Source organism: Centropristis striata, chromosome 13 (genome assembly GCF_030273125.1).
Source record: "Centropristis striata isolate RG_2023a ecotype Rhode Island chromosome 13, C.striata_1.0, whole genome shotgun sequence".
Classification (NCBI taxonomy): domain Eukaryota; kingdom Metazoa; phylum Chordata; class Actinopteri; order Perciformes; family Serranidae; genus Centropristis; species Centropristis striata.
Window position 1 is genome coordinate 11,432,973 of NC_081529.1, and position 24,528 is coordinate 11,457,500.

The 24,528-nt window shown below is 41.4% G+C and overlaps 1 pseudogene and 5 gene segments (V, D, J or C); all 6 read left to right on the plus strand.

The window, feature by feature from the left end:
* Window positions 1-931: 931 nt before the first annotated feature.
* LOC131982989 (Ig heavy chain V region B1-8/186-2-like) lies at window positions 932-4,837 on the plus strand. The segment is given in 4 exon segments: window positions 932-980; window positions 1,079-1,399; window positions 2,973-3,168; window positions 4,735-4,837. Coding segments are annotated over 4 exon segments (669 nt in total).
* A 996-nt stretch (window positions 4,838-5,833) lies between these two features.
* Window positions 5,834-8,030, plus strand: LOC131982990 (Ig heavy chain V region 914-like). The segment is given in 2 exon segments: window positions 5,834-5,876; window positions 7,666-8,030. Coding segments are annotated over 2 exon segments (408 nt in total).
* A 2,162-nt stretch (window positions 8,031-10,192) lies between these two features.
* Window positions 10,193-12,658, plus strand: LOC131982992 (immunoglobulin heavy variable 3-30-3-like; annotated as a pseudogene).
* An 838-nt stretch (window positions 12,659-13,496) lies between these two features.
* On the plus strand, window positions 13,497-13,948 carry LOC131982855 (Ig heavy chain V region XIG14-like). The segment is given in 2 exon segments: window positions 13,497-13,539; window positions 13,641-13,948. Coding segments are annotated over 2 exon segments (351 nt in total).
* Window positions 13,949-19,353: 5,405 nt separating this feature from the next.
* Window positions 19,354-21,092, plus strand: LOC131982993 (Ig heavy chain V region 5A-like). The segment is given in 4 exon segments: window positions 19,354-19,393; window positions 19,484-19,780; window positions 20,160-20,246; window positions 21,076-21,092. Coding segments are annotated over 4 exon segments (441 nt in total).
* Window positions 21,093-21,881: 789 nt separating this feature from the next.
* LOC131982860 (Ig heavy chain V region XIG14-like) lies at window positions 21,882-22,333 on the plus strand. The segment is given in 2 exon segments: window positions 21,882-21,924; window positions 22,026-22,333. Coding segments are annotated over 2 exon segments (351 nt in total).
* The last annotated feature ends 2,195 nt before the right edge of the window (window positions 22,334-24,528 follow it).

Genomic DNA, 24,528 nt, shown 5'->3' on the forward strand with positions numbered 1-24,528 from the left:
GAGAAACAGATTCATGAGTACTTCTCAATGCTTTCAGTGAAGAAGCGTCAGGTGGTGGGGAGGCCTCACAACTGAAAAAATTACTAAATATTATACACATAACAGAATTTGGAGGGTTTACATAAAAACTACGATCACACTTGTCAAGTCTGGGTGTGATGAAGGAGTGGATTGGAGATTTAGCAGTAGAAGGAGAAAGACAATCAGAGACAAACAGAGTTTACAATTGAAGAATAAATTGGTGTTGGAATGAGAAGTCAGTGCCAAAGTTTAGTTCAAGCTTGCACATGTGGAATGTGGGAGAGAGAGTGGAGCAGTTAGAGAAAGTTGACCTGCATTCATGCAACAGGCTTGGAGAGAGTTGCATCGATGATGGATTTAGTGGATATGTAGAGATAGACATCACTGGTGTAAAAGCTGAAGTGGAGACCATAAAGATAAGATTACAGAGTGGTAGCAAAACAGCAGAGGACCAAGCATGGAGCCCTGCGGGATGCCTGTTAAAGCTGTGAGACGTGAGTTAAACCAAGAGAGGCCAGTACAGGTGATGTTGAGAGATCATTCCATGTCAACTTATTCTCAAGGTCACAGAGGACTGGAACCAATCCGAGGTGACATTGGGCTTCAGGAGGGATACATTCTGGACAGATAGTCATTACAATATACTTAATGAAACATGTTAGATTCACAATCTGAATGATTATCTCAATGGGACAGCTGTTGAAAAATGTATAGTATTGATTGTTGATAAGTTTCTGGTCATATTTAACACCAATTAAATTCTACATTCACCAAACAGAAGGTTGAAAACATATCTATTTCAGTTGTATCCTCCCTATGAGGAGGAGTCAATGCAAAACTCAGATGTCTTCCACCTCTACTTATCTGACTGCAGAGAGGAGGACAGAGGACAGTGGACACACAGTTTAACATGATGGACTATAGGACAGGACTGCTGCTTCTAACTGTCTGCTGGGCAGGTGGAGACTTTCACTGATCTGAAATTGAAGTTTTCTTTTCGGTTGCCAATTGTTGCATGTGATGTTTATTATTATTTATTCTTTTTTAATCTTGACAGGTGTTGATGGTCAGACTCTGACAGAATCTGAACCAGCAGTTAAAAGTCCTGGAGGATCTCACAGATTGACCTGTACAACCTCTGGATTCACATTCAGCAGCTACCCTATGAGCTGGATCAGACAGGCTCCTGGAAAAGGACTGGAGTGGATCGCTTATATAGGTACAGCTAGTACACCGATTTATTACTCCCAGTCAGTCCAGGGTAGATTCACCATCTCCAGAGATGACTCCAGCAGTAAACTCTATCTGCAGATGAACAGTCTGAAGACCGAGGACACAGCAGTGTATTACTGTGCCCGAAGAGACACAGTGAAAAATAGTAATAGGAGAGTCATACAAAAACTACTTCCTCTATTTTTCACCACGACAGGGAACATTCAGTGTGTGTGTGTGTGTGTGTGTGTGTGTGTGTGTGTGTGTGTGTGTGTGTGTGTGTGTGTGTGTATACTGTGGAAACAATTCAGGATTTGTAGAGGACTTGGTTATTAACACCCCTTTGACCTTTATGGCACTTTTTCTGGCATTTTTCAAATATCCTCCTCTGACTTGATGGATTGTTTTTTAGTTTTTCTCTTCATACATCTATAATGCATAGAAGCAAAAAACATTTTAATTATGAAACAAGATACCAAAGGAAGCACACATTGCTGTCATTGTTCTAGACAAGTTAGTACATGATCAACTGCCAGCACACTTTGACATCATTATCATCATCATCATCTCTTCAGACTTTTGAAAGTTGATTATTTCAAACAAAACTGATAAATCCTGTGACTTCTCAAAGGACTGTTACCTTTAACTAAATCAAACCAATTCATTCTTGTTTCTTTGGTTTTCACCAGCTGAAAATATTTGTATCAGAAAGAACAGATTAAAAAAATGTATTTGGTGTTTGGAGCCTGATCACTCCTTGTGTTTTCATCTGTTGCTTCTTACAAGTAAGTAAGAATAATTTTGATACTCCTCCAACTACGACTAATAATATTTATTATTATGCTCGACAGCAACGCTGTACAAGAACTGAACAAGTCAAAAACCTTTCCTTGTCTCATGAAGCCACCAGAGGAGGAGCCCTCAGACCACTAATGATTTCAACACCAGCTCACTCACACATCATCACTGTATATTTTCCAACAATTGAAACTGAATAACACTTAAATTGTTAAATATAATATGGTTCTTAGTGATATATTTATCAAGAGCTTATCAACATTTTTACATTATTGTTTTTTTAAACATTATTTTTATTGTTTTTATAACAAGCCAAGGGCTGGATCATCATATTGTGCCAATACATTATCAGATAGAAACCATTCAGCTCTCCCCTCCCCACCATAAACATTTACATGTTCCTCTCTCCCTCTTTCAACCTGACTATCTCAAGGGGAAAGAACATTTAAACAATGTTATTAATCAATTTAATTCATGATCAGTAGCAATATCACATTGCATCTATGTTGCATTGGACAAAAACATGTAGAATACATAAACATGTTCAAATCTTACAAAATGACTGACAGTAAAACAAAGATAGTGATGACATCAGCTAAAATATTAAAATGAAATAAGGATCAGATATGTTAAGAAAATTATTTTAAAGAATAATTCTAAATATAATCAGTTAGGTGAAAGTCATGGCATAAAATATGTTTCCTTCAACCAGAAAGGAGGAGTCAATGCAAAACTCAGATGTCTTCCACCTCTACTTATCTGACTGCAGAGAGGAGGACAGAGGACAGTGGACACACAGTTTAACATGATGGACTATAGGACAGGACTGCTGCTTCTAACTGTCTGCTGGGCAGATGGAGACTTTTCTTAATTTTACACAGACCATATTTGTGTCGCCAATTCATTTAATTAATGTTTTCTTTTATCCTCTTGACTGGCAGGTGTTGATGGTCAGACTCTGACAGAATCTGAACCAGCAGTTAAAAGTCCTGGAGGATCTCACAGATTGACCTGTACAACCTCTGGATTCACATTCAGCAGCTACCCTATGAACTGGGTCAGACAGGCTCCTGGAAAAGGACTGGACTGGATCGCTTATATCAGCAGTGGTGGTGGCAGCAGCCAGTACTACTCTCAGTCAGTCAGAGGGCGGTTTACCATCTCCAGAGACAACAGCAGACAGCAGCTGTATCTGCAGATGAACAGTCTGAAGACTGAAGATTCTGCTGTTTATTATTGTGCTCGATACTCACAGTGACTGGAGTTGGTTGAGCAGCTGTACAAAAACCTACAGTCCTCATTCTTACTGGCTGTTTGAGGATAAACATGTCATATTTATATAGTATTCATATGATATACTGTATTATATTATCTATATTATATATGTTGCCTTAAATTCTACGTTTTACTTTAAACATTTTTTCAGACTAATAAATGACTGTATAACACAACACTTGATAACACAAGTTCCTAAAAATATTTCCTGATAAATACTATTAAATGAATAACCTTTTCTGTTTTTGTTCCTCCTCACTGGGCTGCTAATACAAAGATCATTGTTGTGTTTTAACAGGAGAGAAATCAGAGATTATTGAGAGTTTGATGCAAACTGTTTCTGAATATAAAGAAAATGTGGCTGCATCTATTCATGGACAGGAATAAGTTGGCCATAATAGAAATCAGATCATATTCTACTTGACTTGACTTGCAGGTTTGTCTGCAGATGAACAAACACTCATAACAGAGCTTTATTTAAAATACCTCCTCACTGAAGACAGCAACTGAACAAGAAACAACTCTTGTGTATTTAAATTAACTTTCTAATTGTCCAACATTTAGTTTACAAGCCTTTTTACTGTTTCTAGCTTACAGAGTACTGCAAAGACTGTGGATTGGGAGAATAAATGGAGGTTTGAAGTGTTTTTCATCTGGAAACTAACTATATTGTTCTAGCTGTCTTCATTATGACAGGAACAATTTCATGTACATTATTTGAGAGAAAATACAGGAAAAAAAGTTCCTGACCTATTATTTTGCATCTTGTCACAATAGTTGTAGTTCTGAACTAGTTGATCCTCTGAGTGTCTGTTGCTTCAAACGGACACAATTTGAATCCTGAAACTTTACAAAAAAAAATCTTCAACCAGCTGCTGAAATCTCAGGTATTTATTGAAATAATCCTAAAATGAAATAAATACAAATACATAAATCAATACAATCAGTCTTTTTTTCTTCTTCTGAATTTTAAGATTTCTGTATTAAACTGATTTAAAATCAAACAAAACTTAAATAGGAAAAAAATAGAAAAAAAAACCCTATATTTTCTAAATTCACGCAAAAAAAATTAAAATATAATAAAGAACAGTAACAAATAAAGAAATATAAACAATATGCTTCAGGAGCCCCTCCCGCCCCATGATGTGCTGATGCAAATGTTCAGTGTGTGCAGTGTACTTGTGTCCTGCTGACTGCTCTTGTACTTTGTGTGGAGCATCAGAGGTCACATCTCCAGCCTCAGGATGATCAACACACTCACTCTTCTGCTGGTTGCTCTCTCTCTGCCCTGTGAGTTCTCCTGCTGACTGCTGTTTGATCTTTGATCAGACAACATGGACTGATGGTCGCTCAGTGATACCAGAAAACTTCCCACTGACTGACTGTCTCACTTTCTTCTGTGGTTCCTCTCTCCTTTCATCTCATCAGGTTGTACAGGTCAGAGCATGGAGTCCATTCCTTCCAGTTCAGTGGTGAAAAAGCCCGGGGAGACTCTCAGTCTCTCCTGCAGGGGATCTGGCTTCACATTTAGCTGCTGCAGCATGCACTGGATCAGACAACCTGCAGGAAAAGCTCTGGAATGGATCGGCCGTGTTTACAGCGATGCACGTAGAACAGATTATGCCAGCAGCATGTTAGGACGAATAGAAGTCACCATAGATAATAGCAACAGCATGACGTATCTGAGACTGTCCAACTTACAGCCAGAGGACTCTGCTGTGTATTACTGTGCCAAACACACAGTGGTTAAAGGAAGCAGAGAGGCTCTACAAAAACCTCAAACTAGTTATTCTCACAAGTACCAACAGGTGGCAGTAGAAGATAAGAAGTCAGATGACACAAAGGAGAGTATGTCTCTAAACACACACACACACACACAATGTGAAAGCAACAGTTGATGCTGTGGTTTGTGACTTCCTGTGTTGTCCGGTTAAAAATGGTTAATAATGTTTCATGTTCATTCACACACCGATTAACGCAGCATCAGGAGCAATTTGGGGTTCAGTATCTTGCTCAAGGATACTTCGGCATGTAGGCTGCGACGGTCAGGGATCGAACCACCAACCCTTCGGTTGGGTGCCAACTGACTCTACCAACTGAGCCACAGCCGCCCCTATATCTTATATATATCCCTATGATATATATAAGATATATATCATATTTGACACAATGAGCAGATTAATTTTTTTCACCCTGTCAATTAACTGGGCAAGTAAGAACAATAAATGCTTTTGTGACAAAGCTCCTGGTACATAGACAATATGTCTGCATTACAGTAACTAATGAGCTGTTTAAATGTCTGCAGGTACTGAGGGTCAAACACTGACTGAGTCTGAACCAGTGGTTAAAACACCTGGAGAGTCCCACACTACTTATGACAGGACAGTCCATCCTTCCTTTACAGCCTGTCAGTGTCCTTCTCTATGCAAAGTGAACTTCCTCACAGTCTGCTATAAAGACTTGATATCATGCTGTCAGTTGCAGCAGAAGAAGAGAAGCTCCCATCAGATCACCTTCAATACCAACCATGTTCTCTGTAGCTGTGCTGCTGCTGCTGGCTGCTGGATCCTGTGAGTCTCACTGAGGCAGAGACACTGACAGTATGATCACAGCACACTGACTGTTCACTCTTATTACACTCATTCAATATTCAACATGTTTTCCTCCACAGGTGTAAAGTGTGAAACGCTGACTCAGCCAGCCTCTGTGACTGTGCAGCCAGGTCAACGTCTGACCATCACCTGTCAGGTCTCTTATTCTCTTGGCCACTTCACAGCTTGGATCAGACAGCCTGCAGGGAAAGGGCTGGAGTGGATTGGAATGAAACATACTAGTGCTTCATACTACAAAGATTCACTGAAGAACAAGTTCAGTATCAACTTAGACTCTTCCAGCAAAACAGTGACTCTAAACGGACAGAATGTGCAGCCTGAAGACACTGCTGTGTATTACTGTGCCAGGAGAGACACAGTGACACAAAGCATCAGTAGAGCTGAACAAAAACCCCTCAGTGCCTGAACACTTGTAACATGAAGCCACCAGAGGAGGAGGCCTCAGACCACTGATGACTTCAACACCAGCTCACTGTTACAGTGAGGAGACAAACATTTTTTATTTATTTTATAAATGGTTCTCAGTTTAAGTAATTGGATCTTATAATCATATACATGAATATATATTCATCCCTTTATATATTCATCCCCATCAAAGTCAAATTGTGATACAATTTTAAAGAAGAACTGTCATCTAATGAAAACCATTCACTCAAAAATATTAAATACTCAGCATCAAACAATGGACAGTTAATCAGTCAGTATTATATATATATATATATATATATATATATATATATATATATATATATATATTAGACAAAAACAACACATGATTGTTTTCAGAGTCAGTCAAATGTAGAAAGGAGTGTTGGTGTGGAGGTTGGTGAGATCAGAGGAGGCCTGGTCATGGAGGACTTTGCTCCACTCTCTCTTCTATTCTTCATTCACAGTTTTTGAAATGTGGCGTCCATACATTAACTAATATGGTGAGGTTGTTGGGCAGGGTGGAGATAGGTAAGTGAAGATGGATTGGGTGGATATATAGAGGTTGATATAATCAGTGTAAAAGTGGAGATCATGATGACAGATCATATTAGAGGAGCTGCATATAGAGCATGAACAGCAGAGAACCAAGCATGGAGCTCAGGGGGATGCCTTGGGACGGAGTAAACATGGTAAAGATGGAGGTGTTCATGCTGATAAAATGCTGTCTGTCTATGAGATATGACTTAAGTCAGGAGAAGGCAGTGCAGGTGATGTTAAGAGAGGATTAAAGTCATTAAAATATTCACAGGAGGAGACCTCAAGCATTATTTATGCTTTACTGAAATACTTAGTTTTAATAAAGGTCAGCCAGACAAGACTAAATTGTACCAACTTAAAGAAATGTAAAATTAAGATTTAATTCATCCATCAGTGAAACTGGCTTATTCTTAAGGATTATATTGGGGCCAAAGTCAACGTTGATTCTGGGCGAGCTTCAGGGTACATCCTCAGAAGCTCCCCAATCAATCACAGAACCAATAATCAAAACCATAATTTATTGCCAAATATATCTTGTTGTATCCTCCCTTTGAGGAGGAGTCAATGCAAAACTCAGATGTCTTCCACCTCTACTTATCTGACTGCAGAGAGGAGGACAGAGGACAGTGGACACACAGTTTAACATGATGGACTATAGGACAGGACTGCTGCTTCTAACTGTCTGCTGGGCAGGTGGAGACTTTTCTTAATTTTACACGGATCATATTTGTGTCGCCAGTTTATTGAATTTAATGTTTTCTTTTATCCTCTTGACTGACAGGTGTTGATGGTCAGACTCTGACAGAATCTGAACCAGCAGTTAAAAGTCCTGGAGGATCTCACAGATTGACCTGTACAACCTCTGGATTCACATTCAGCAGCTACAACATGGCCTGGATCAGACAGGCTCCTGGAAAAGGACTGGAGTGGATTGCAACTGATACAGGCAACCAGTACTACTCTCAGTCAGTCAGAGGGCGGTTTACCATCTCCAGAGACAACAGCAGACAGCAGCTGTATCTGCAGATGAACAGTCTGAAGACTGAAGATTCTGCTGTTTATTATTGTGCTCGAGAGCCACAGTGGCTGGAGTTGGTTGAGCAGCTGTACAAAAACCTACAGTCCTCACCTTCACTCTGCTGGTAGAGGGAAAAGCATTAAGTGGTTGTAATATTTATATTTGACACTTAAACTGATTCTTTTTTTATTTATTTTTTCATGTTGCTTTCCACCATCAGGTTTACTTTATTTTGGAATTTTAAAATAATAATAAAAAACTGCATTATATGCATTATTCACAAGTGTCTCTTAGAAATATTTCTGCAAGTAAATGATTATTCCTCCAAATAGTGTATTCTTGTCTAATCCAAAATGACACAACTCACAGACATTAATGTCCCACTAATGTACGGCCGACTTTAAAGTTACATTTGATGATAAAATAATGATCTCACTTTTCCTCACATACTGCAGCTTCATTAGAATAATTTATGCAAGCAGACAGCAGTGATCTCTAAAGTGGAGGGACAGAGGAATAATGACACTATTTAACTGTACAAACAAAGTTAATTTAGTTGAATCATATGCATATTCTTAATGTAGGTAAATACTTTGTGTGGAAAGTTTTATTATTCTTAAAAAAGAAAAGAATCGTTGTGTTTTAACTGCAGTGAAATGTGCCGAGAAGATGTGGAGAGAATATTAACAGTCAATAATCAAGATTGTGAATATGAAGATAAATATAGCAACATATCTCAATGGGCAAGAATAAACCCACACGTTTATTTTTTGGTCACAATTTTATAACTATTTTACTTGGCTGTAATATGAATGATTTAATAAATAAATGAAAACAAGTTGAACCATGCACCTGTATAATAACTGATTAACCCTTATTTTATTTCTGACATCATTTTCATTATTAAAAATAACTTTGAAATGCACAAATTTACATGATTCTTACTATTGCTTGTATTTCTGTTTGCAGCAGACTCTTGTATTGACTCCATTCAGACCAACATCGATGCTTCATATGTTTGATTGTATGCAAACTCAGTGAGCTTCCTTGTTCCTCAGCTATAAAAACATCCCATCAGGCTGTCAGTGGAGTTCACAGCACGTCACTTTCTACATAAACCATGTTCTCTGTAGCTCTGCTGCTGCTGTTGGCAGCTGGATGTGAGTCTCTCTGCATTTGGTAAAGTCATCACTTCTTCTTTTGCAGATTAACTTTATCATTTGTTGAAAAACATTTTCTTTTTCAACAGGTGTAAAGTGTCAAACGCTGACTCAGCCAGCCTCTGTGACTTCTCAAAGGACTGTTACCTTTAACTAAATCAAACCAATTAATTCTTGATTCTTTGGTTTTCACCAGCTGAAAATATTTGTATCAGAAAGAACAGATTAAAAAATGTATTTCGTGTTTGGAGCATGATCACTCCTTGTGTTTTCATCTGTTGCTTCTTACAAGTAAGTAACTATAATGTTAATACTCCTCCGACTATGTCTAATAATATTTATTATTGTGCTCGAGAGCCACAATGACACAGGAAGGAGCAACACTGTACAAAAACTGAACAAGTCAAAAACCTTTCCTTGTCTCATGAAGCCACCAGAGGAGGAGCCCTCAGACCACTAATAATTTCAACACCAGCTCACTCACACATCATCACTGTATATTTTCCAACAATTGAAACTGAATAACACTAAAATTGTTAAATATAATATGTTTTGTGATGTATTTACTAAGACCTTATCAACATTTTCCCATTATTGTTTTTTTTAAAACATTATCTTTACTGTTTTTCATAACAAGCCAAGGGCTGGATCATCATATTGTGCCAATACATTATCAGATAGAAACCATTCAGCTCTCCCCTCCCCACCATAAACATTTACATGTTCCTCTCTCCCTCTCTCAACCTGACTATCTCAAGGGGAAAGAACATTTCAACAATGTTATTAATACATTTAATTCATGATCAGTAGCAATATACCATTACATATTGGTTGCATTGGACAAAAACATGTAGAATACATAAACATGTTCAAATGTTACAAAATGACTGACAGTAAAATGAAGATAGTGATGACATCAGCTAAAATATTTTAATGAATAAGAAATTATCAGATACAATGATGATTATTTTAAAAAATAACTCTAAATATAATCAGTGAGGTGAAAGTCATGGCATAAAATATGTTTCCTTCAATCAGAAAGGAGGAGTCAATGCAAAACTCAGATGTCTTCCACCTCTACTTATCTGACTGCAGAGAGGAGGACAGAGGACAGTGGACACACAGTTTAACAGGATGGACTATAGGACAGGACTGCTGCTTCTAACTGTCTGCTGGGCAGGTGGAGACTTTCACTGATATTAATAAAACGTTTATTCTATTTGTGTCACCCTCTTAATTCACTCAATCTTGTTTCTTTTCTTCACAGGTGTTGATGGTCAGACTCTGACAGAATCTGAACGAGCAGTTAAAAGTCCTGGAGGATCTCACAGATTGACCTGTACAGCCTCTGGATTCACATTCAGCAGCTACTCTATGAGCTGGATCAGACAGGCTCCTGGTAAAGGACTGGAGTGGATCGCCTTGATCTACACTGATGGCAGCCAACAGTTCTACTCTCAGTCAGTCAGAGGGCGGTTTACCATCTCCAGAGACAACAGCAGACAGCAGCTGTATCTGCAGATGAACAGTCTGAAGACTGAAGATTCTGCTGTTTATTATTGTGCTCGAAGGCCACAGTGACTGGAGTTGGTTGAGCAGCTGTACAAAAACCTACAGTCCTCATTCTGACTGGCTGTTTGAGGAAAACAATGTCATATTTTTATTGTATTTATATGATATACTGTATTTCATTATGTATATTATCTTTTTATATGTTGCCTTAAATTATATGTTTTACTATACACATTTTCTCAAACTAATAAATGACTCCTCTGCATTACACAAATTACTAAGGGTATTCCCTGAGAAATACTTATAAATTAATGAACATTTCTGTCTTTGTTCCTCCTCACTGGGCGACTAATCAAAAGATCATTGTTGTGTTTTAACAGCAGAGAAATATCTTAAAATGAGAGAATATTGAGAGTTTGATGCAAACTGTTTCTGAACATAAAGAAAATGTAGCTGCATCTATTCATGGACAGGAATAAGTTAAAGAAAAACTGACACCCCCCTTATTTTTTTATTTTGTTCTAATAACTACTTGATAAATGAGTCCCTCTCAGATATAAATCAGTTCCTTTCACATTTTGGGGAAACCTTGCTGTTATTTTCTTGTGACAGCAGGTTAGAACAGGCACAGTGGGGGACAGACAACTTGAGCCTGTGTTGTCATGTGACCGGCAGAATAAAACATGGCGGCAAGTTGATCACAAACACATCACGTGTCTCTGTCCTTACTGCTTCACAGGTATGTTAAATGTGGTTAAAACAGCATAAAATGAGTAAAAATAATGTGTTACATACATGTTCTGACAGTGATATGAGTGAGATGGGCACTCAGAGAAGGTGTGGGTTAATTGGTTTGTGTGTTCCACTGCCTCGCTTAAATCTGCTATGTTTCATAGTGTGGAAATAATATGTATTAATGTTACTGAATGTATGACCATATATTTGCTAAAAGTAGTCTGTTTTGGATCCATGAGTTAACTGTAAAACTGTGGTAAATTTGTAGTGTTTTGGAGCCCTGTAATTGTTGATAACGTAGCTACCAAATCATTTTGTCTTATGTAAACAGACTGAAACAGTTCTCAAGGAAAAGCCAAATATATGTTAATGTGTTTTAATTGTTATTTAACTGTTTTGTTTCATTATTGTCATGCATTTGACATTGTAATAATATTCTCCTTGCATATAAGTATTTTTCAGCTACAATGCTGGCACTTTCAGTATTTGCTTTTGCTAAGGAGGTCAGTAAATTTTACAAGTGTGTATTTAAGGCCAGTTGAATGGTTAATGACATTTTGTGACCGGCAGAATAAAACATGGCGCCAAGTTGATCGCAAACACATAACGTGTCTCTGTCCTTACTGCTTCTCAGTCCCTCAGGACTGTGCAGCAAACTAGCTAGTGGCCCAGGTCCCCCTAGACTTGAGGCCGGTGACATATAGCTCAACATGGTTAAACTAGAAATATTGTGGATTACACTGTGTGTGTAACTAAAGGGTGTTACATATATATTAGGTCCTCCTCTTTGAAATCCCATGCAAATCTGGGGTTTTCAGAGGGTATACATCTGTCCTCCCACTGACTTCTTCATTAGTGTGTAGTGGTTCACATCCTCAGTCTCGAGATGATGGACAAACTTTGTGTTCTGCTGACAGTGCTCTGTCTGGCATGTAAGTCACTTCATGCTGTAATACCGATCCAATAATGTATTTTACCACTTTTTTTCTCACTCACCTCTTTTAACTTCTGGTTCTTTGACAGGTTTCAATGGCCAGGCTCTGGAGTCCATTCCATCCACTCCTGTGTTGAAACAACCTCAAGAAGCCCTCAGTCTTTCTTGCAAGGGAATTGGATTTGATTTCAGTAATTATGGAATGCACTGGATCAGACAGCCTGCAGGAAAAGCACTGGAGTGGATGGGGCTTATTTACTATGATGCAAGTAAAACAAACTATGCAAGCAGTGTGCAAGGACGAATAGAAATCACCAGAGATAACAGCAAAAGCATGACATATGTGAGACTGTCCAACTTACAGCCAGAGGACTCTGCTGTGTATTACTGTGCCAAACACACAGTGTGTATTTGATCAGAGAGGCTTTACAAAAACCTCAAACAACTCATTTTTACAATCACCACCAGATGGCAGCAAATAAACGGTGTCATACACACACAAACAGAGAAAAAAAAACAAAGTAATGTGAAAGCACCAGCTGAGGCTGTGGTTTATGACTTCCTCTTTTTTAAAATAGTTTTTAACAGCATGTGCTTTGAACATCAAATAACTGGTAAATGATATTCCCATCTGTTATTGTGTCAGGCAGGTGTGAAGGATTTTCTGTTATATTTTAACTGTTAAAAGAAGAAACTGTGATAGAAATTGTAGTGATTGAAAGAACACAAATTAACTAAGCATATAAAATGATTAGACACATATTGAATGACAGAACAACTGTTAGGGACATAACTGATTGTTAAGCATAACAAATTGGCCCTGTCCAGGAGGAAGAAAACTGATCACACTGTAGTATTCAGACTGTTTTGGCCCTAAACTCCCTAAACTTTAGGGAGTGGTTGCTGTGAGGATAATTTCTGTAAATATATGCAGGTGGATTTATAAATCCATCAAGTTCAGACTTCATCATCACCTGCCTGGTCTCTTATTCACAATAAACTCCAACCCCAAATGAAGCATGTAACTATTTGCATGTATTAGATCCATAGACACTGTAAAAATATTATTTTTTTTATTTAATTGTTGATGTTGACTACTTATGACAGGACAGCCCATCCTTCCTTTACAGCCTGTCAGTGTCCTTCTCTATGCAAAGTGAACTTCCTCACAGTCTGCTATAAAGACTTGATATCATGCTGTCAGTTGCAGCAGAAGAAGAGAAGCTCCCATCAGATCACCTTCAATACCAACCATGTTCTCTGTAGCTGTGCTGCTGCTGCTGGCTGCTGGATCCTGTGAGTCTCACTGAGGCAGAGACACTGACAGTATGATCACAGCACACTGACTGTTCACTCTTATTACACTCATTCAATATTCAACATGTTTTCCTCCACAGGTGTAAAGTGTGAAACGCTGACTCAGCCAGCCTCTGTGACTATGCAGCCAGGTCAACGTCTGACCATCACCTGTCAGGTCTCTTATTCTCTTAGCAGCTACAACACAGCTTGGATCAGACAGCCTGCAGGGAAAGGACTGGAGTGGATTGGACTTCACTGTACTGGATGCACTGCATATTACAAAGATTCACTAAAGAACAAGTTCAGTATCGACTTAGACTCTTCCAGCAACACAGTGACTCTAAACGGACAGAATGTGCAGCCTGAGGACACTGCTGTGTATTACTGTGCCAGAGAGCCACAGTGACACAAAGCATCAGCAGAGCTGAACAAAAACCCCTCAGTGCCTGAACACTTGTAACATGAAGCCACCAGAGGAGGAGCCCTCAGACCACTAATGACTTCAACACCAGCTCACTCACACAGCGTTGTTTATTTCCCCACAATGATCTATAAAACTTGTTAAACATTAAACTTTTTATGAGATGAAATAAATTCAGCTGAACTTACTTCAGAAGTTGAATTTCTGCTCTATAAACAGAAGCTACAAGCCAAAAACAAACAACTGACAACATGTTGGATGTCAAAGTTTCCTCCAAACAAATGCAGATAAGTCTGTCCTTATTGTTGTGACACAATGTCTCATCCTGACTATCTCAAGTGGAGGTTCACACTGAATAAAGATTCAAGCAATATTATTAATAATTTTGATCCATAAACAGAAGCTATATGCCATTACTTATAAGCAAAATTGAAAAAAAAAAACATGGAAAAATAAACATGTTTAAAAGTAACAAAGTGACTGTCAGTAAAATAAGGATAGTGATGACATCAGCTAAAAAATATAAATGAAATACAGATTTTAATTTATTTTTTTTCGTCCAACCAGAAAGGAGGAGTCAATGCAAAACTCAGATGTCTTCCACCTCTACTTATCTGACTGCAGAGAGGAGGACAGAGGACAGTGGACACACAGTTTAACATGATGGACTATAGGACAGGACTGCTGCTTCTAACTGTCTGCTGGGCAGGTGGAGACTTTCACTGATCTGACATTTCCATTTGTGACTAGTTGACAGATTTGACATGTTTTCTTGTTGACTTCACAGGTGTTGATGGTCAGACTCTGACACAGTCTGAACCAGCAGTTAACAGTCCTGGAGGATCTCACAGATTGACCTGTACAGTCTCTGGATTTTCACTTAGTAGCCACTGGATGCACTGGGTCACACAGGCTCCTGGTAAAGGACTGGAGTGGGTCGCTGCAGAGACCACTAGTGGCAGCAAATACTACTCTCAGTCAGTTCAAGGCCGTTTTACAACCTCTAGAGACAACAGCAGACAGCAGCTGTATCTGCAGATGAACAGTCTGAAGACTGAAGATTCTGCTGTTTATTATTGTGCTCGAGACCCACAGTGACTGGAGTTGGTTGAGCAGCTGCACAAAAACCTACAGTCCTCATTCTTACTGGGTTGGCAGAGCACAAGCATGAAGAGGTGCTCATAAGATTTATGTTACATTTTTTAGTTTATTTATTAATTGTATTAATCTATTAATAATTTATTTGGATTATACACATCATGAAAACACACAATAAAGATTCCTCATACATAAAAGGGTCAAGAGACAAGAATCTGAATCTATAATGTTGTGGTTTCTAGTATAAAATCACTAGAGGGCAGTCAGTGTCAAGTTTCTCTCTCCTCTGTTAGTAAAATGAGACACAAATCAGCTGTTCTCATTGATCTCAACACAAACTCAAACACTGGACTGGACTACAGCTTAATACTTGATACAGAGAGTTTTTTAAATATATTTTAGGAATAGTAACATAGCAATCAAATGATCATTATTTCATACACACACACACACAAATATATTATTAATAATAATAATAATAATAATAATACATTTAATTTATAGGCGCCTTTCATGTCACCCAAGGTCACCTTACAAAGTACAAAAACATCTTTAAAAACAAGACAACATGCTAAAAGCAACACAACATGGTAAAAAACAAGACAATGTGATAAAAGCAAGTGAAGTAGTGTCCAGTTAAGCGGTGTATGCCAGTTTGAACAGGTGAGTTTTGAGTTGTGACTTGAAGGTTGTGATGGTGTCGGACTGTCTTATGTGTGGGGGGAGGGAGTTCCAGAGCCTGGGTGCTGAGCAGCTGAAGGATCGGGCCCCCATGGTACTGAGGCGTGATGTGGGGGTGATTAATAGTCCAGCAGAGGATGAGCGGAGGGAGCGGGAGGGAGTGTACTCTTGAAGGAGGTCGCAGAGGTAAGTGGGGGCTAGGTTGTGGAGAGCTTTGTAGGTGAGGAGGAGGTTCTTGTATTGGATGCGGTATTGTACCGGGAGCCAGTGGAGTTGAATGAGAACAGGGGTGATGTGGTCAGCTGATTTGGTGCGGGTGATGATCCGGGCGGCTGAGTTCTGAATTATTTGCAGTCTGTTGATGAGTTTGGTGGGGAGTCCAGTGAGGAGGGCATTGCAGTAGTCAATGCGTGACGTGACAAATGAGTTGACCAGGATTTCGGTGCTGGATTGGGTCAGTGATGGGCGGAGTCTGGAGATGTTGCGGAGGTGGAAGAATGCAGTCCGGGTGATGTTTTGAATATGGGGTGCAAATGAGAGGGTGTTGTCCAGAATGACGCCGAGGCTCTTGACTTGGGAGGAGAAGGGTACAGGGAATCCGTCGACGATGATGGGTGGAGCTGGGGTACGTTGTGATTTGGTGAGGGTGGATTTGGAGCCGATGAGCAGGGCCTCGGTTTTATTGCCGTTCAGTTTGAGGAAGTTCCTGCTCATCCAGCTCCGGATGTCATCAAGGCAGGTGGTGAGTGAGGTGGGAGGGATGGCAGCGGTGGGTTTGGAGGAGATGTAGACCTGTGTGTCGTCAGCGTAACAGTGAAAATGGACCCCATGGTGACGGAGGATTGTGCCCAGGGGGAGGAGGTAAATGGTGAAGAGAAGTGGACCCAAGACTGACCCCTGGGGGACACCCAGTGAGACACCCAGACACCCAGACTTGTGGTCCCTTAATTGCACAAATTGTTGACGGTCAGTGAGGTATGATGTGAACCAGGAGAGGGCAGCACCAGTGATCCCAATGCCAGCCAGGCGGTTCAGGAGCAGAGGGTGGGAGATGGTGTCAAATGCTGCGCTGAGGTCGAGGAGAATGAGAATGGTGAGTAATCCAGAGTCAGCTGCACGGAGGAGGTCGTTGGTGATTTTGACTAGTGCTGTTTCAGTGCTGTGTTTTGGACGGAAGCCGGATTGGAAGGGTTCATGAAGATTGTTTGTTTCGAGGTGGGACTGTAGTTGTGCGGCGACCACCCTTTCAAGTGTTTTAGAGATGAAGGGGAGGTTGGAGATGGGTCGATAGTGGTTAAGGTCGGCTGGGTCAGTACCGGGTTTTTTCAGGATGGGTGTGATGGCAGCCAGTTTGAGAGTGAGGGGTACAGTACCAGTAGTGAGGGAGGAGTTAATTATGTTGGTGATCATGGGGGAAATGGACGGCAGACATGCTTTGACAAGGGAGGTGGGAAGAGGATCGAGCTGGCAGGTGGTGGTTTTAGCTTTATGGATGAGTTCCACGATGGTGTGTTCTGATACTGGGGTGAAGTCAGAGAGGGGGCTGATGTGAGGTTGGTCGGTGGTGGTCATCCAGGGTGGGTCGTTTGAGGGGGTGCAAGATGAGGCCAGTTGTTGGTGAATGGTGTTGATTTTAGAGCTGAAGAAGTCCAAGAAGGCAGTGCACTGGTCGGTGGAAATGTCTGGAGGGAGGGTTTTAGGAGACTGAAGTAGGTGGCTGACTGTTGAGAATAGGACTCTATTGTTACCTGTACCAGTGTTGATGATGTTGGAGTAGTATGAAGATTTGGCAGTGGCGAGGGCGTTCTTGTAGTGATGGAGGTGGTGAAAGTACATTTGGCTGTGAACAGTGAGTCCAGTCTTTTTGTAGAGTCGCTCCAGTCGACGTCCAGTGGCTTTGAGCTGGCGGAGCTCAGGGGTGAACCAGGGAGCAGTGTGAGTGAATGAGACTGAGCGGGTTTTCAGAGGAGCCAGGGCGGTGAGGGAAGAGGAGAGGCAGTTGTTGTAATGAGTGACCAGGTCAGTCAGGGAGGATGCTGGGGGAGGGCTGGGGTAGGAGCTGATCAGGGTGGAGAGATCAGTGGTGACGATGTGTTTGATGTTTCTGAAGGAGATGGTCCGTTGTTCCTTGGCTTTGTGTAATTGGGTGCGAATGTCAAAAAGTACAGCTCTGTGGTCAGAAATGGGGAAATCAGTGACATCAAGGTTGGTGGGAGTGATGTCAGTACAGCAGATTAAATCCAGTATGTGACCTTTGTTATGGGTTGGGAGATTGACATGTTGTGTGATACCAAGACAGTCCAGAAGTGATGTGAAGTCCTTAGCAAAGATACTGGATGGGTTGTCGATGTGGATGTTGAAATCGCCGAGGAGGATAACAGTGGGGGACATTGCACATACAGATGTTAGTAGTGATGAGAATTCATTGAGGAAAACAGCAGAGGGTTTTGGTGGTCTGTAGATGGTGACAATGATAGTGGGTTTAGGGCCTGTGAGTTTTACAGCTAGACATTCAAAAGAGGAGTGATGGGGGACTGTGACAGCAGTGACTTTGATATGATCCCGGTGCAGAAGAGCGAGGCCACCCCCCCTCCCAGTAGCACGGGGTTTACTAACAAAAGAGAAACCCGGTGGGACAGCCTCATTAAGGTGGGAGAAGTCATTTGGTTGTTGCCAGGTCTCAGTGAGGCAGAGAATGTCCAGGTTGCGGTCAACAATGAAGTCAGCGATTAACAGAGCTTTATTACTGAGGGATCTGGTGTTCAACAGACAGAATTTCAGACAGGTGAGTGGAGTATAGAGGGTTGCTTTGGAGGCACTTGGAGTGGAGCGTGCCGGCTGTAGCTTCGCTGGAGACTGGGAAGCCGGTTGGACGGTGTCGGGGATTAGCCGCAGGCTAGCCGGCTGGCAGGTAAACACTGTCAGGTAGCGGTGTAGCAGGGAAGCGGCGTCCTCCGCGTTGACAGCAGTCCACGGGCACAGGTAAGCATCCAGGAGAGCAGGCAGGGTGGCAGCGAGCCAGTCCGAACGGGTGTGCTTCGTGGGGCACACCAGCGCAGGCTATCCGGCCACAGAGTGCGGAGAGGAGCCACAGGAATCCCAACAGGTGAGCCCTGTACCGGCGAAGCTAGCTTCGGGCTAACGAGTGGTGAGGCAGTGACAGCAGACAGGCAGAGACAAAACTGCTGTTTCGGTGTCGCAACGGTTAGATTTGAGCAAGCCGAATTTAGTAGGTGGGTTTGAGGTCCAACATTCATCAAAGACCAACTTGGTGAATCGATTATAAAACATATAAAATAGCAAAAACAGCGGGCGAGGCGCGGCAGCAGCTTGCCAGCGGTCCCTCACCTGTGAATGTGACAAAATGTGACAAAACTGATGTACATTGATATAATGTATTCATATTGGTTATTATAGTGATAACGATACTGATTGTTGACACTGCAGTTATATCAGTGAACAGACTCTTGTATTGACTCTATTCAGACCAACATTGATGCTTCATATGTTTGATTGTATGCAAACTCAGCGAGCTTCCTTGTTCCTCAGCTATAAAAACATCCCATCAGGCTGTCAGTGGAGTTCACAGCACGTCACTTTCTACATAAACCATGTTCTCTGTAGCTCTGCTGCTGCTGTTGGCAGCTGGATGTGAGTCTCTCTGCATTTGGTAAAGTCATCACTTCTTCTTTTGCAGTTTAACTTTATCATTTGTTACAAAACATTTTCTTTTTCCAACAGGTGTAAAGTGTGAAACGCTGACTCAGCCAGCCTCTGTGACTGTGCAGCCAGGTCAACGTCTGACCATCACCTGTCAGGTCTCTTATTCTGTTGGTAGTGCTCCAACAGCTTGGATCAGACAGCCTGCAGGGAAAGGACTGGAGTGGATTATCAGAGGAGGTGTTGGATACAGCACACACATCAAAGATTCCCTAAAGAACAAGTTCAGTATCAGTTTTGATTCTTCCAGCAACACAGTGACTCTAAACGGACAGAATGTGCAGCCTGAAGACACTGCTGTGTATTACTGTGCCAGAGAGCCACAGTGACACAAAGCATCAGTAGAGCTGAACAAAAACCCCTCAGTGCCTGAACACTTGTAACATGAAGCCACCAGAGGAGGAGCCCTCAGACCACTAATGACTTCAGATAAAATATCCTCAATTTAAATACTGAGACAAATAATCACTGATAATATGCTGCATGCATTTTCCACAGTGAAAACTAAATCACACCTAGTCAAACATAAAACACTCAATTAATTAAAATATTCAGCTGACAATTTTATTTAAAGCTCCTCTAATCTAACTCATCAAAACTTCAGCTTGACGTCAAATACAGTACAGGTCAATCAAGAAACTTTTTAGTTTCATCTTTTTAGTGACATCTGATATGTCACCTTGAATTTCACACCCAGACATGGCTCATACCCCCATCGGGATCCTGACCGTCATTCCTGAGGACAGACAGACCGCCCCTGACTCATTGCACCTTGAGTCTTCAGGTACTGCAATCATTTTGGAAGGAAGAATTGTCATGGATGACCTTGGGAATCTTCCACATGCCATGTGCTTGCTTTTTGGACTTACTTACCTTCTGAATTTGGAGTACCCTCAACAACTGAAGTACACCTTTGACTTCATCCATAGGGTGCTTCTCTCACTTGGACATAAATCCCCAAAACCAAAAATACAATGACTCAAAAATCTTCTGATGCAATGAGTGAATGTGTTCACAATGTGAATGTGACGTGACATTATGGGTCATGTTGATACCTTTAGCCTTATTGGAAAAGTGATATTTATTTCTTGTTTGATCCTTTTTTGTGGACACTTACTTTCCTTCTAGCTTTTTTCCCCTTTTGTGTTAATGCTGACATGATTGTGGTGATATTGATTGTCAGTTATCTCAGACTTAATATCTGTTGAAAGATATATCTGTTGACTTAATATCTGTTTAATCATTAAACTTTGTTTTCCATTCAAATTGTTATCTGTTGTCTCTTCGTTTCAATAACTTATCACTTTTGGTTCAGCTCACTTGAACATATCAAGGCAATCGGTTTCCTGATATTTTTCTAGTAATGTGAACGCTTAAACTTGTAAGGATAACTTATTTTCATGAGTACTGCTTAATTAACATAACTCACAAGTTTAAGTAGTCAAAATTGACATTTTATAGTCAACCTAACTAATGATTTTGAGTTAACTATTCTCAAGTTTACTGCCATTGTATGACTTGTCTGAACTTATATTTTTATAGTTAACCCAATTAATGATTTTGAGTTAACTTAACTCATGTTTATTGTACATGTTTATGTTTTACGCCAGCAGTGTGCAAGGACGAATAGAAGTCACCAGATATAAAAGCAACAGCATGACGTATCTGAGACTGTCCAACTTACAGCCAGAGGACTCTGCTGTGTATTACTGTGCCAAACATACAGTGGTTAAAGGAAGCAGAGAGGCTCTACAAAAACCTCAAACTAGTTATTCTCACAAGTACCAACAGGTGGCAGTAGAAGATAAGAAGTCAGATGACACGAAGGAGAGAATGTCTCTAAACACACACACACACACACACACACACACACATACACTGTGAAAGCAACAGTTGATGCTGTGGTTTGTGACTTCCTGTGTTGTCGGGTTAAACATGGTTAATAATGTTCTCATTGTTGATTTAATGAATAACAGCAGGTATTGATAATATATTTGGACATTTATACATGATGTGTCTAGAACATGAATGGACCACCATATATGGCACAACGAGCAGACATAATTTTGCTTGTTTTTTTTAACCCTGTCAATTAACTGGACAGGTCAAAACAATAAATGCTTTCCTGTCAAAGCTCCTGGTACAAAGACAATATGTCTGCATTACAGTAACTCATGAGGTGTTTAAATGTCTGCAGGTACTGAGGGTCAAACACTGACTGAGTCTGAACCAGTGGTTAAAACACCTGGAGAGTCCCACACTACTTATGACAGGACAGTCCATCCTTCCTTTACAGCCTGTCAGTGTCCTTCTCTATGCAAAGTGAACTTCCTCACAGTCTGCTATAAAGACTTGATATCATGCTGTCAGTTGCAGCAGAAGAAGAGAAGCTCCCATCAGATCACCTTCAATACCAACCATGTTCTCTGTAGCTGTGCTGCTGCTGCTGGCTGCTGGATCCTGTGAGTCTCACTGAGGCAGAGACACTGACAGTATGATCACAGCACACTGACTGTTCACTCTTATTACACTCATTCAATATTCAACATGTTTTCCTCCACAGGTGTAAAGTGTGAAACGCTGACTCAGCCAGCCTCTGTGACTGTGCAGCCAGGTCAACGTCTGACCATCACCTGTCAGGTCTCTTATACTCTTAGCAGCTATCAAACACATTGGATCAGACAGCCTGCAGGGAAAGGACTGGAGTGGATTGGACTTCACTGTACTGGATGCACTGCATATTACAAAGATTCACTGAAGAACAAGTTCAGCATCAGCCTCGACTCTTCCAGCAAAACAGTGACTCTAAACGGACAGAATGTGCAGCCTGAAGACACTGCTGTGTATTACTGTGCCAGAGAGCCACAGTGACACAAAGCATCAGTAGAGCTGAACAAAAACCCCTCAGTGCCTGAACACTTGTAACATGAAGCCACCAAAGGAGGAGCCCTCAGACCACTAATGACTTCAACACCAGCTCACTGTTACAGTAAACAGGAAGTCTAAGAACAAAGGTTCTTCATCTCATTTTACAGCAACATTTTATATAAAAAAGATAATCTGAAATTCTAATCATTGAAACATCATTGCATGTATGAAAGCCTTTCAAAGTACAGTAGAAATTAACTCTTATACTGCTGCTGGCAGCTGGATCCTGCGAGCAGCTTTCAGTGGATTCACACTAATAAACACATTAGAAACATTGAATATTCACATGAATGATGGGGATCATGTTGATTTGTGTTTCCACAGGTGTGAACAGTATTGATCTCATCCAGCCAGACTCAATGGTTGTGCAGCCTGGACAGTCTTTGACCATCAGCTGTCAGGTCTCTGGTTATTCTCTGACTGATGACAGCTATGCAACAGGTTGGATCAGACAGTGTGAAGGAAAACCCTTGGACTAGATCTCCCATCAGTGGGGTGGAGGTGGCTTCTCTCAAAATAATGCTCTGAAGAACAAGTTCCTTTACCACACACACACTTCTACAAGCTCAGTGACATTAACAGGACAGAATCTGCAGCCTGAGGACACAGCTGTGTATTACTGTGTCTGTGTAGCTCCACAGTGATACAAACCAACAACAGACCTGCACAAATACTCAGCAATCATGTGACTTAATACTTCATACAGACGACTAATGACTTCAACACCAGCTCACTGTTACACCTGTTTAAATGCTTTTCGGCTACAATCACCATCAGATCATACATTTTTTACATTTCATAAATGATATAATTAATAAGTTGTGTGGTCACTCTAGCCTGTATAAAAGACAGGCCCATTCTTCAGCTCTGGTTCAGACCATGGGACTGTGGAAGTGGTAACAAAGGTAAGTAACAAGAAAAACTGGAGTCACTAAATGTGTGGTTAACCTCAGTGACGGGGCTTCGTCACATCACCACCCTCCTCTCCGGCAGCAACGATGTTTGGCAGTCTTGATAGGTAGTCTGCTGTGATGTTCTCCTTTCCTGCCTTGTACCGCACATAGAACTTGAAAAGTTGCAGTTTCAGGTACCACCTAGTCACTCTGGCGTTCCAGTCTTTCATTTTCTGGATCCAGGTCAGGGATCACAGATCTGTCTGGAGGTCAAACTCCTTCCCAAGAAGGCAGTATGGTAGGCTGTCTAATGACCACTTGATCACCAGACATATATACAGATATAAACAACAAGTAACATGTCCCACCCGGGGAGCAAACACCCTTGATCACTGCTACTGCACAATCCGTCAGGCCTACCACTCCGTCTGCCGTGCTGCACTGGGCAACAGTGACCACGATCTCATTCACCTGATCCCCTGCTACAGGCAAAAACTGAAACTCTCCAAGCCTGTGATAAGCTGGTTCAGAGTGTGGTCCAGTGAAGCATGTGAGCGACTCCAAGCCTGGCTGGAGAAAGGAGGCTGTGACCAGAACTTCGAGTGGGCGGGGCCAGTGGCTAGCAACAACTTGGATGAGTACACAGACACTGTGGCTTCGTTCATCGGCTTCTGTGAGGAGGCATGTGTCCCCCTCCGCTCCAGGAAGTCTTATAACAACGACAAGCCCTGGTTCTCACTCCAGCTCAAGCGACTAAGGAGAGAGAAAGAGGCAGCCAGGCGCAGTGGGGACGGCGATCTGTTCAAGCAGGCCAAGTACAGGTTCACCAAAGCGGTGAAGGAGGCGAAACAACGCTTCGCAGAGAAACTGCAGCTGCAGCTGTCAGAGGGGAAACCTGCCTCTGTCTGGAAGGGCCTAAAAAAGATCACCAACTACAGACCCAAGTCCCCTCAGGCGCCTGATAGCCTGCCCCTTGCTAATGAGCTCAACGAGTTCTACTGCAGGTTCGAGAAGGTGCCCCCCCCCCTCTCTGTCACCGAGCGGCAGGTGAGACGGCTGTTCAGGAGTCAGAATCCTCGCAAGGCAGCCGGCCCGGACTCTGTCTCTTCATCTGCCCTGAAGCACTGTGCTGACCAGTTGGCTCCAGCATTTACCTACATCTTTAACACCTCTCTGGAGCTGTGCCGTGTCCCAACATGCTTCAAGGCTTCAGTCATCATCCCCATCCCCAAGAAGGCCAAGGCC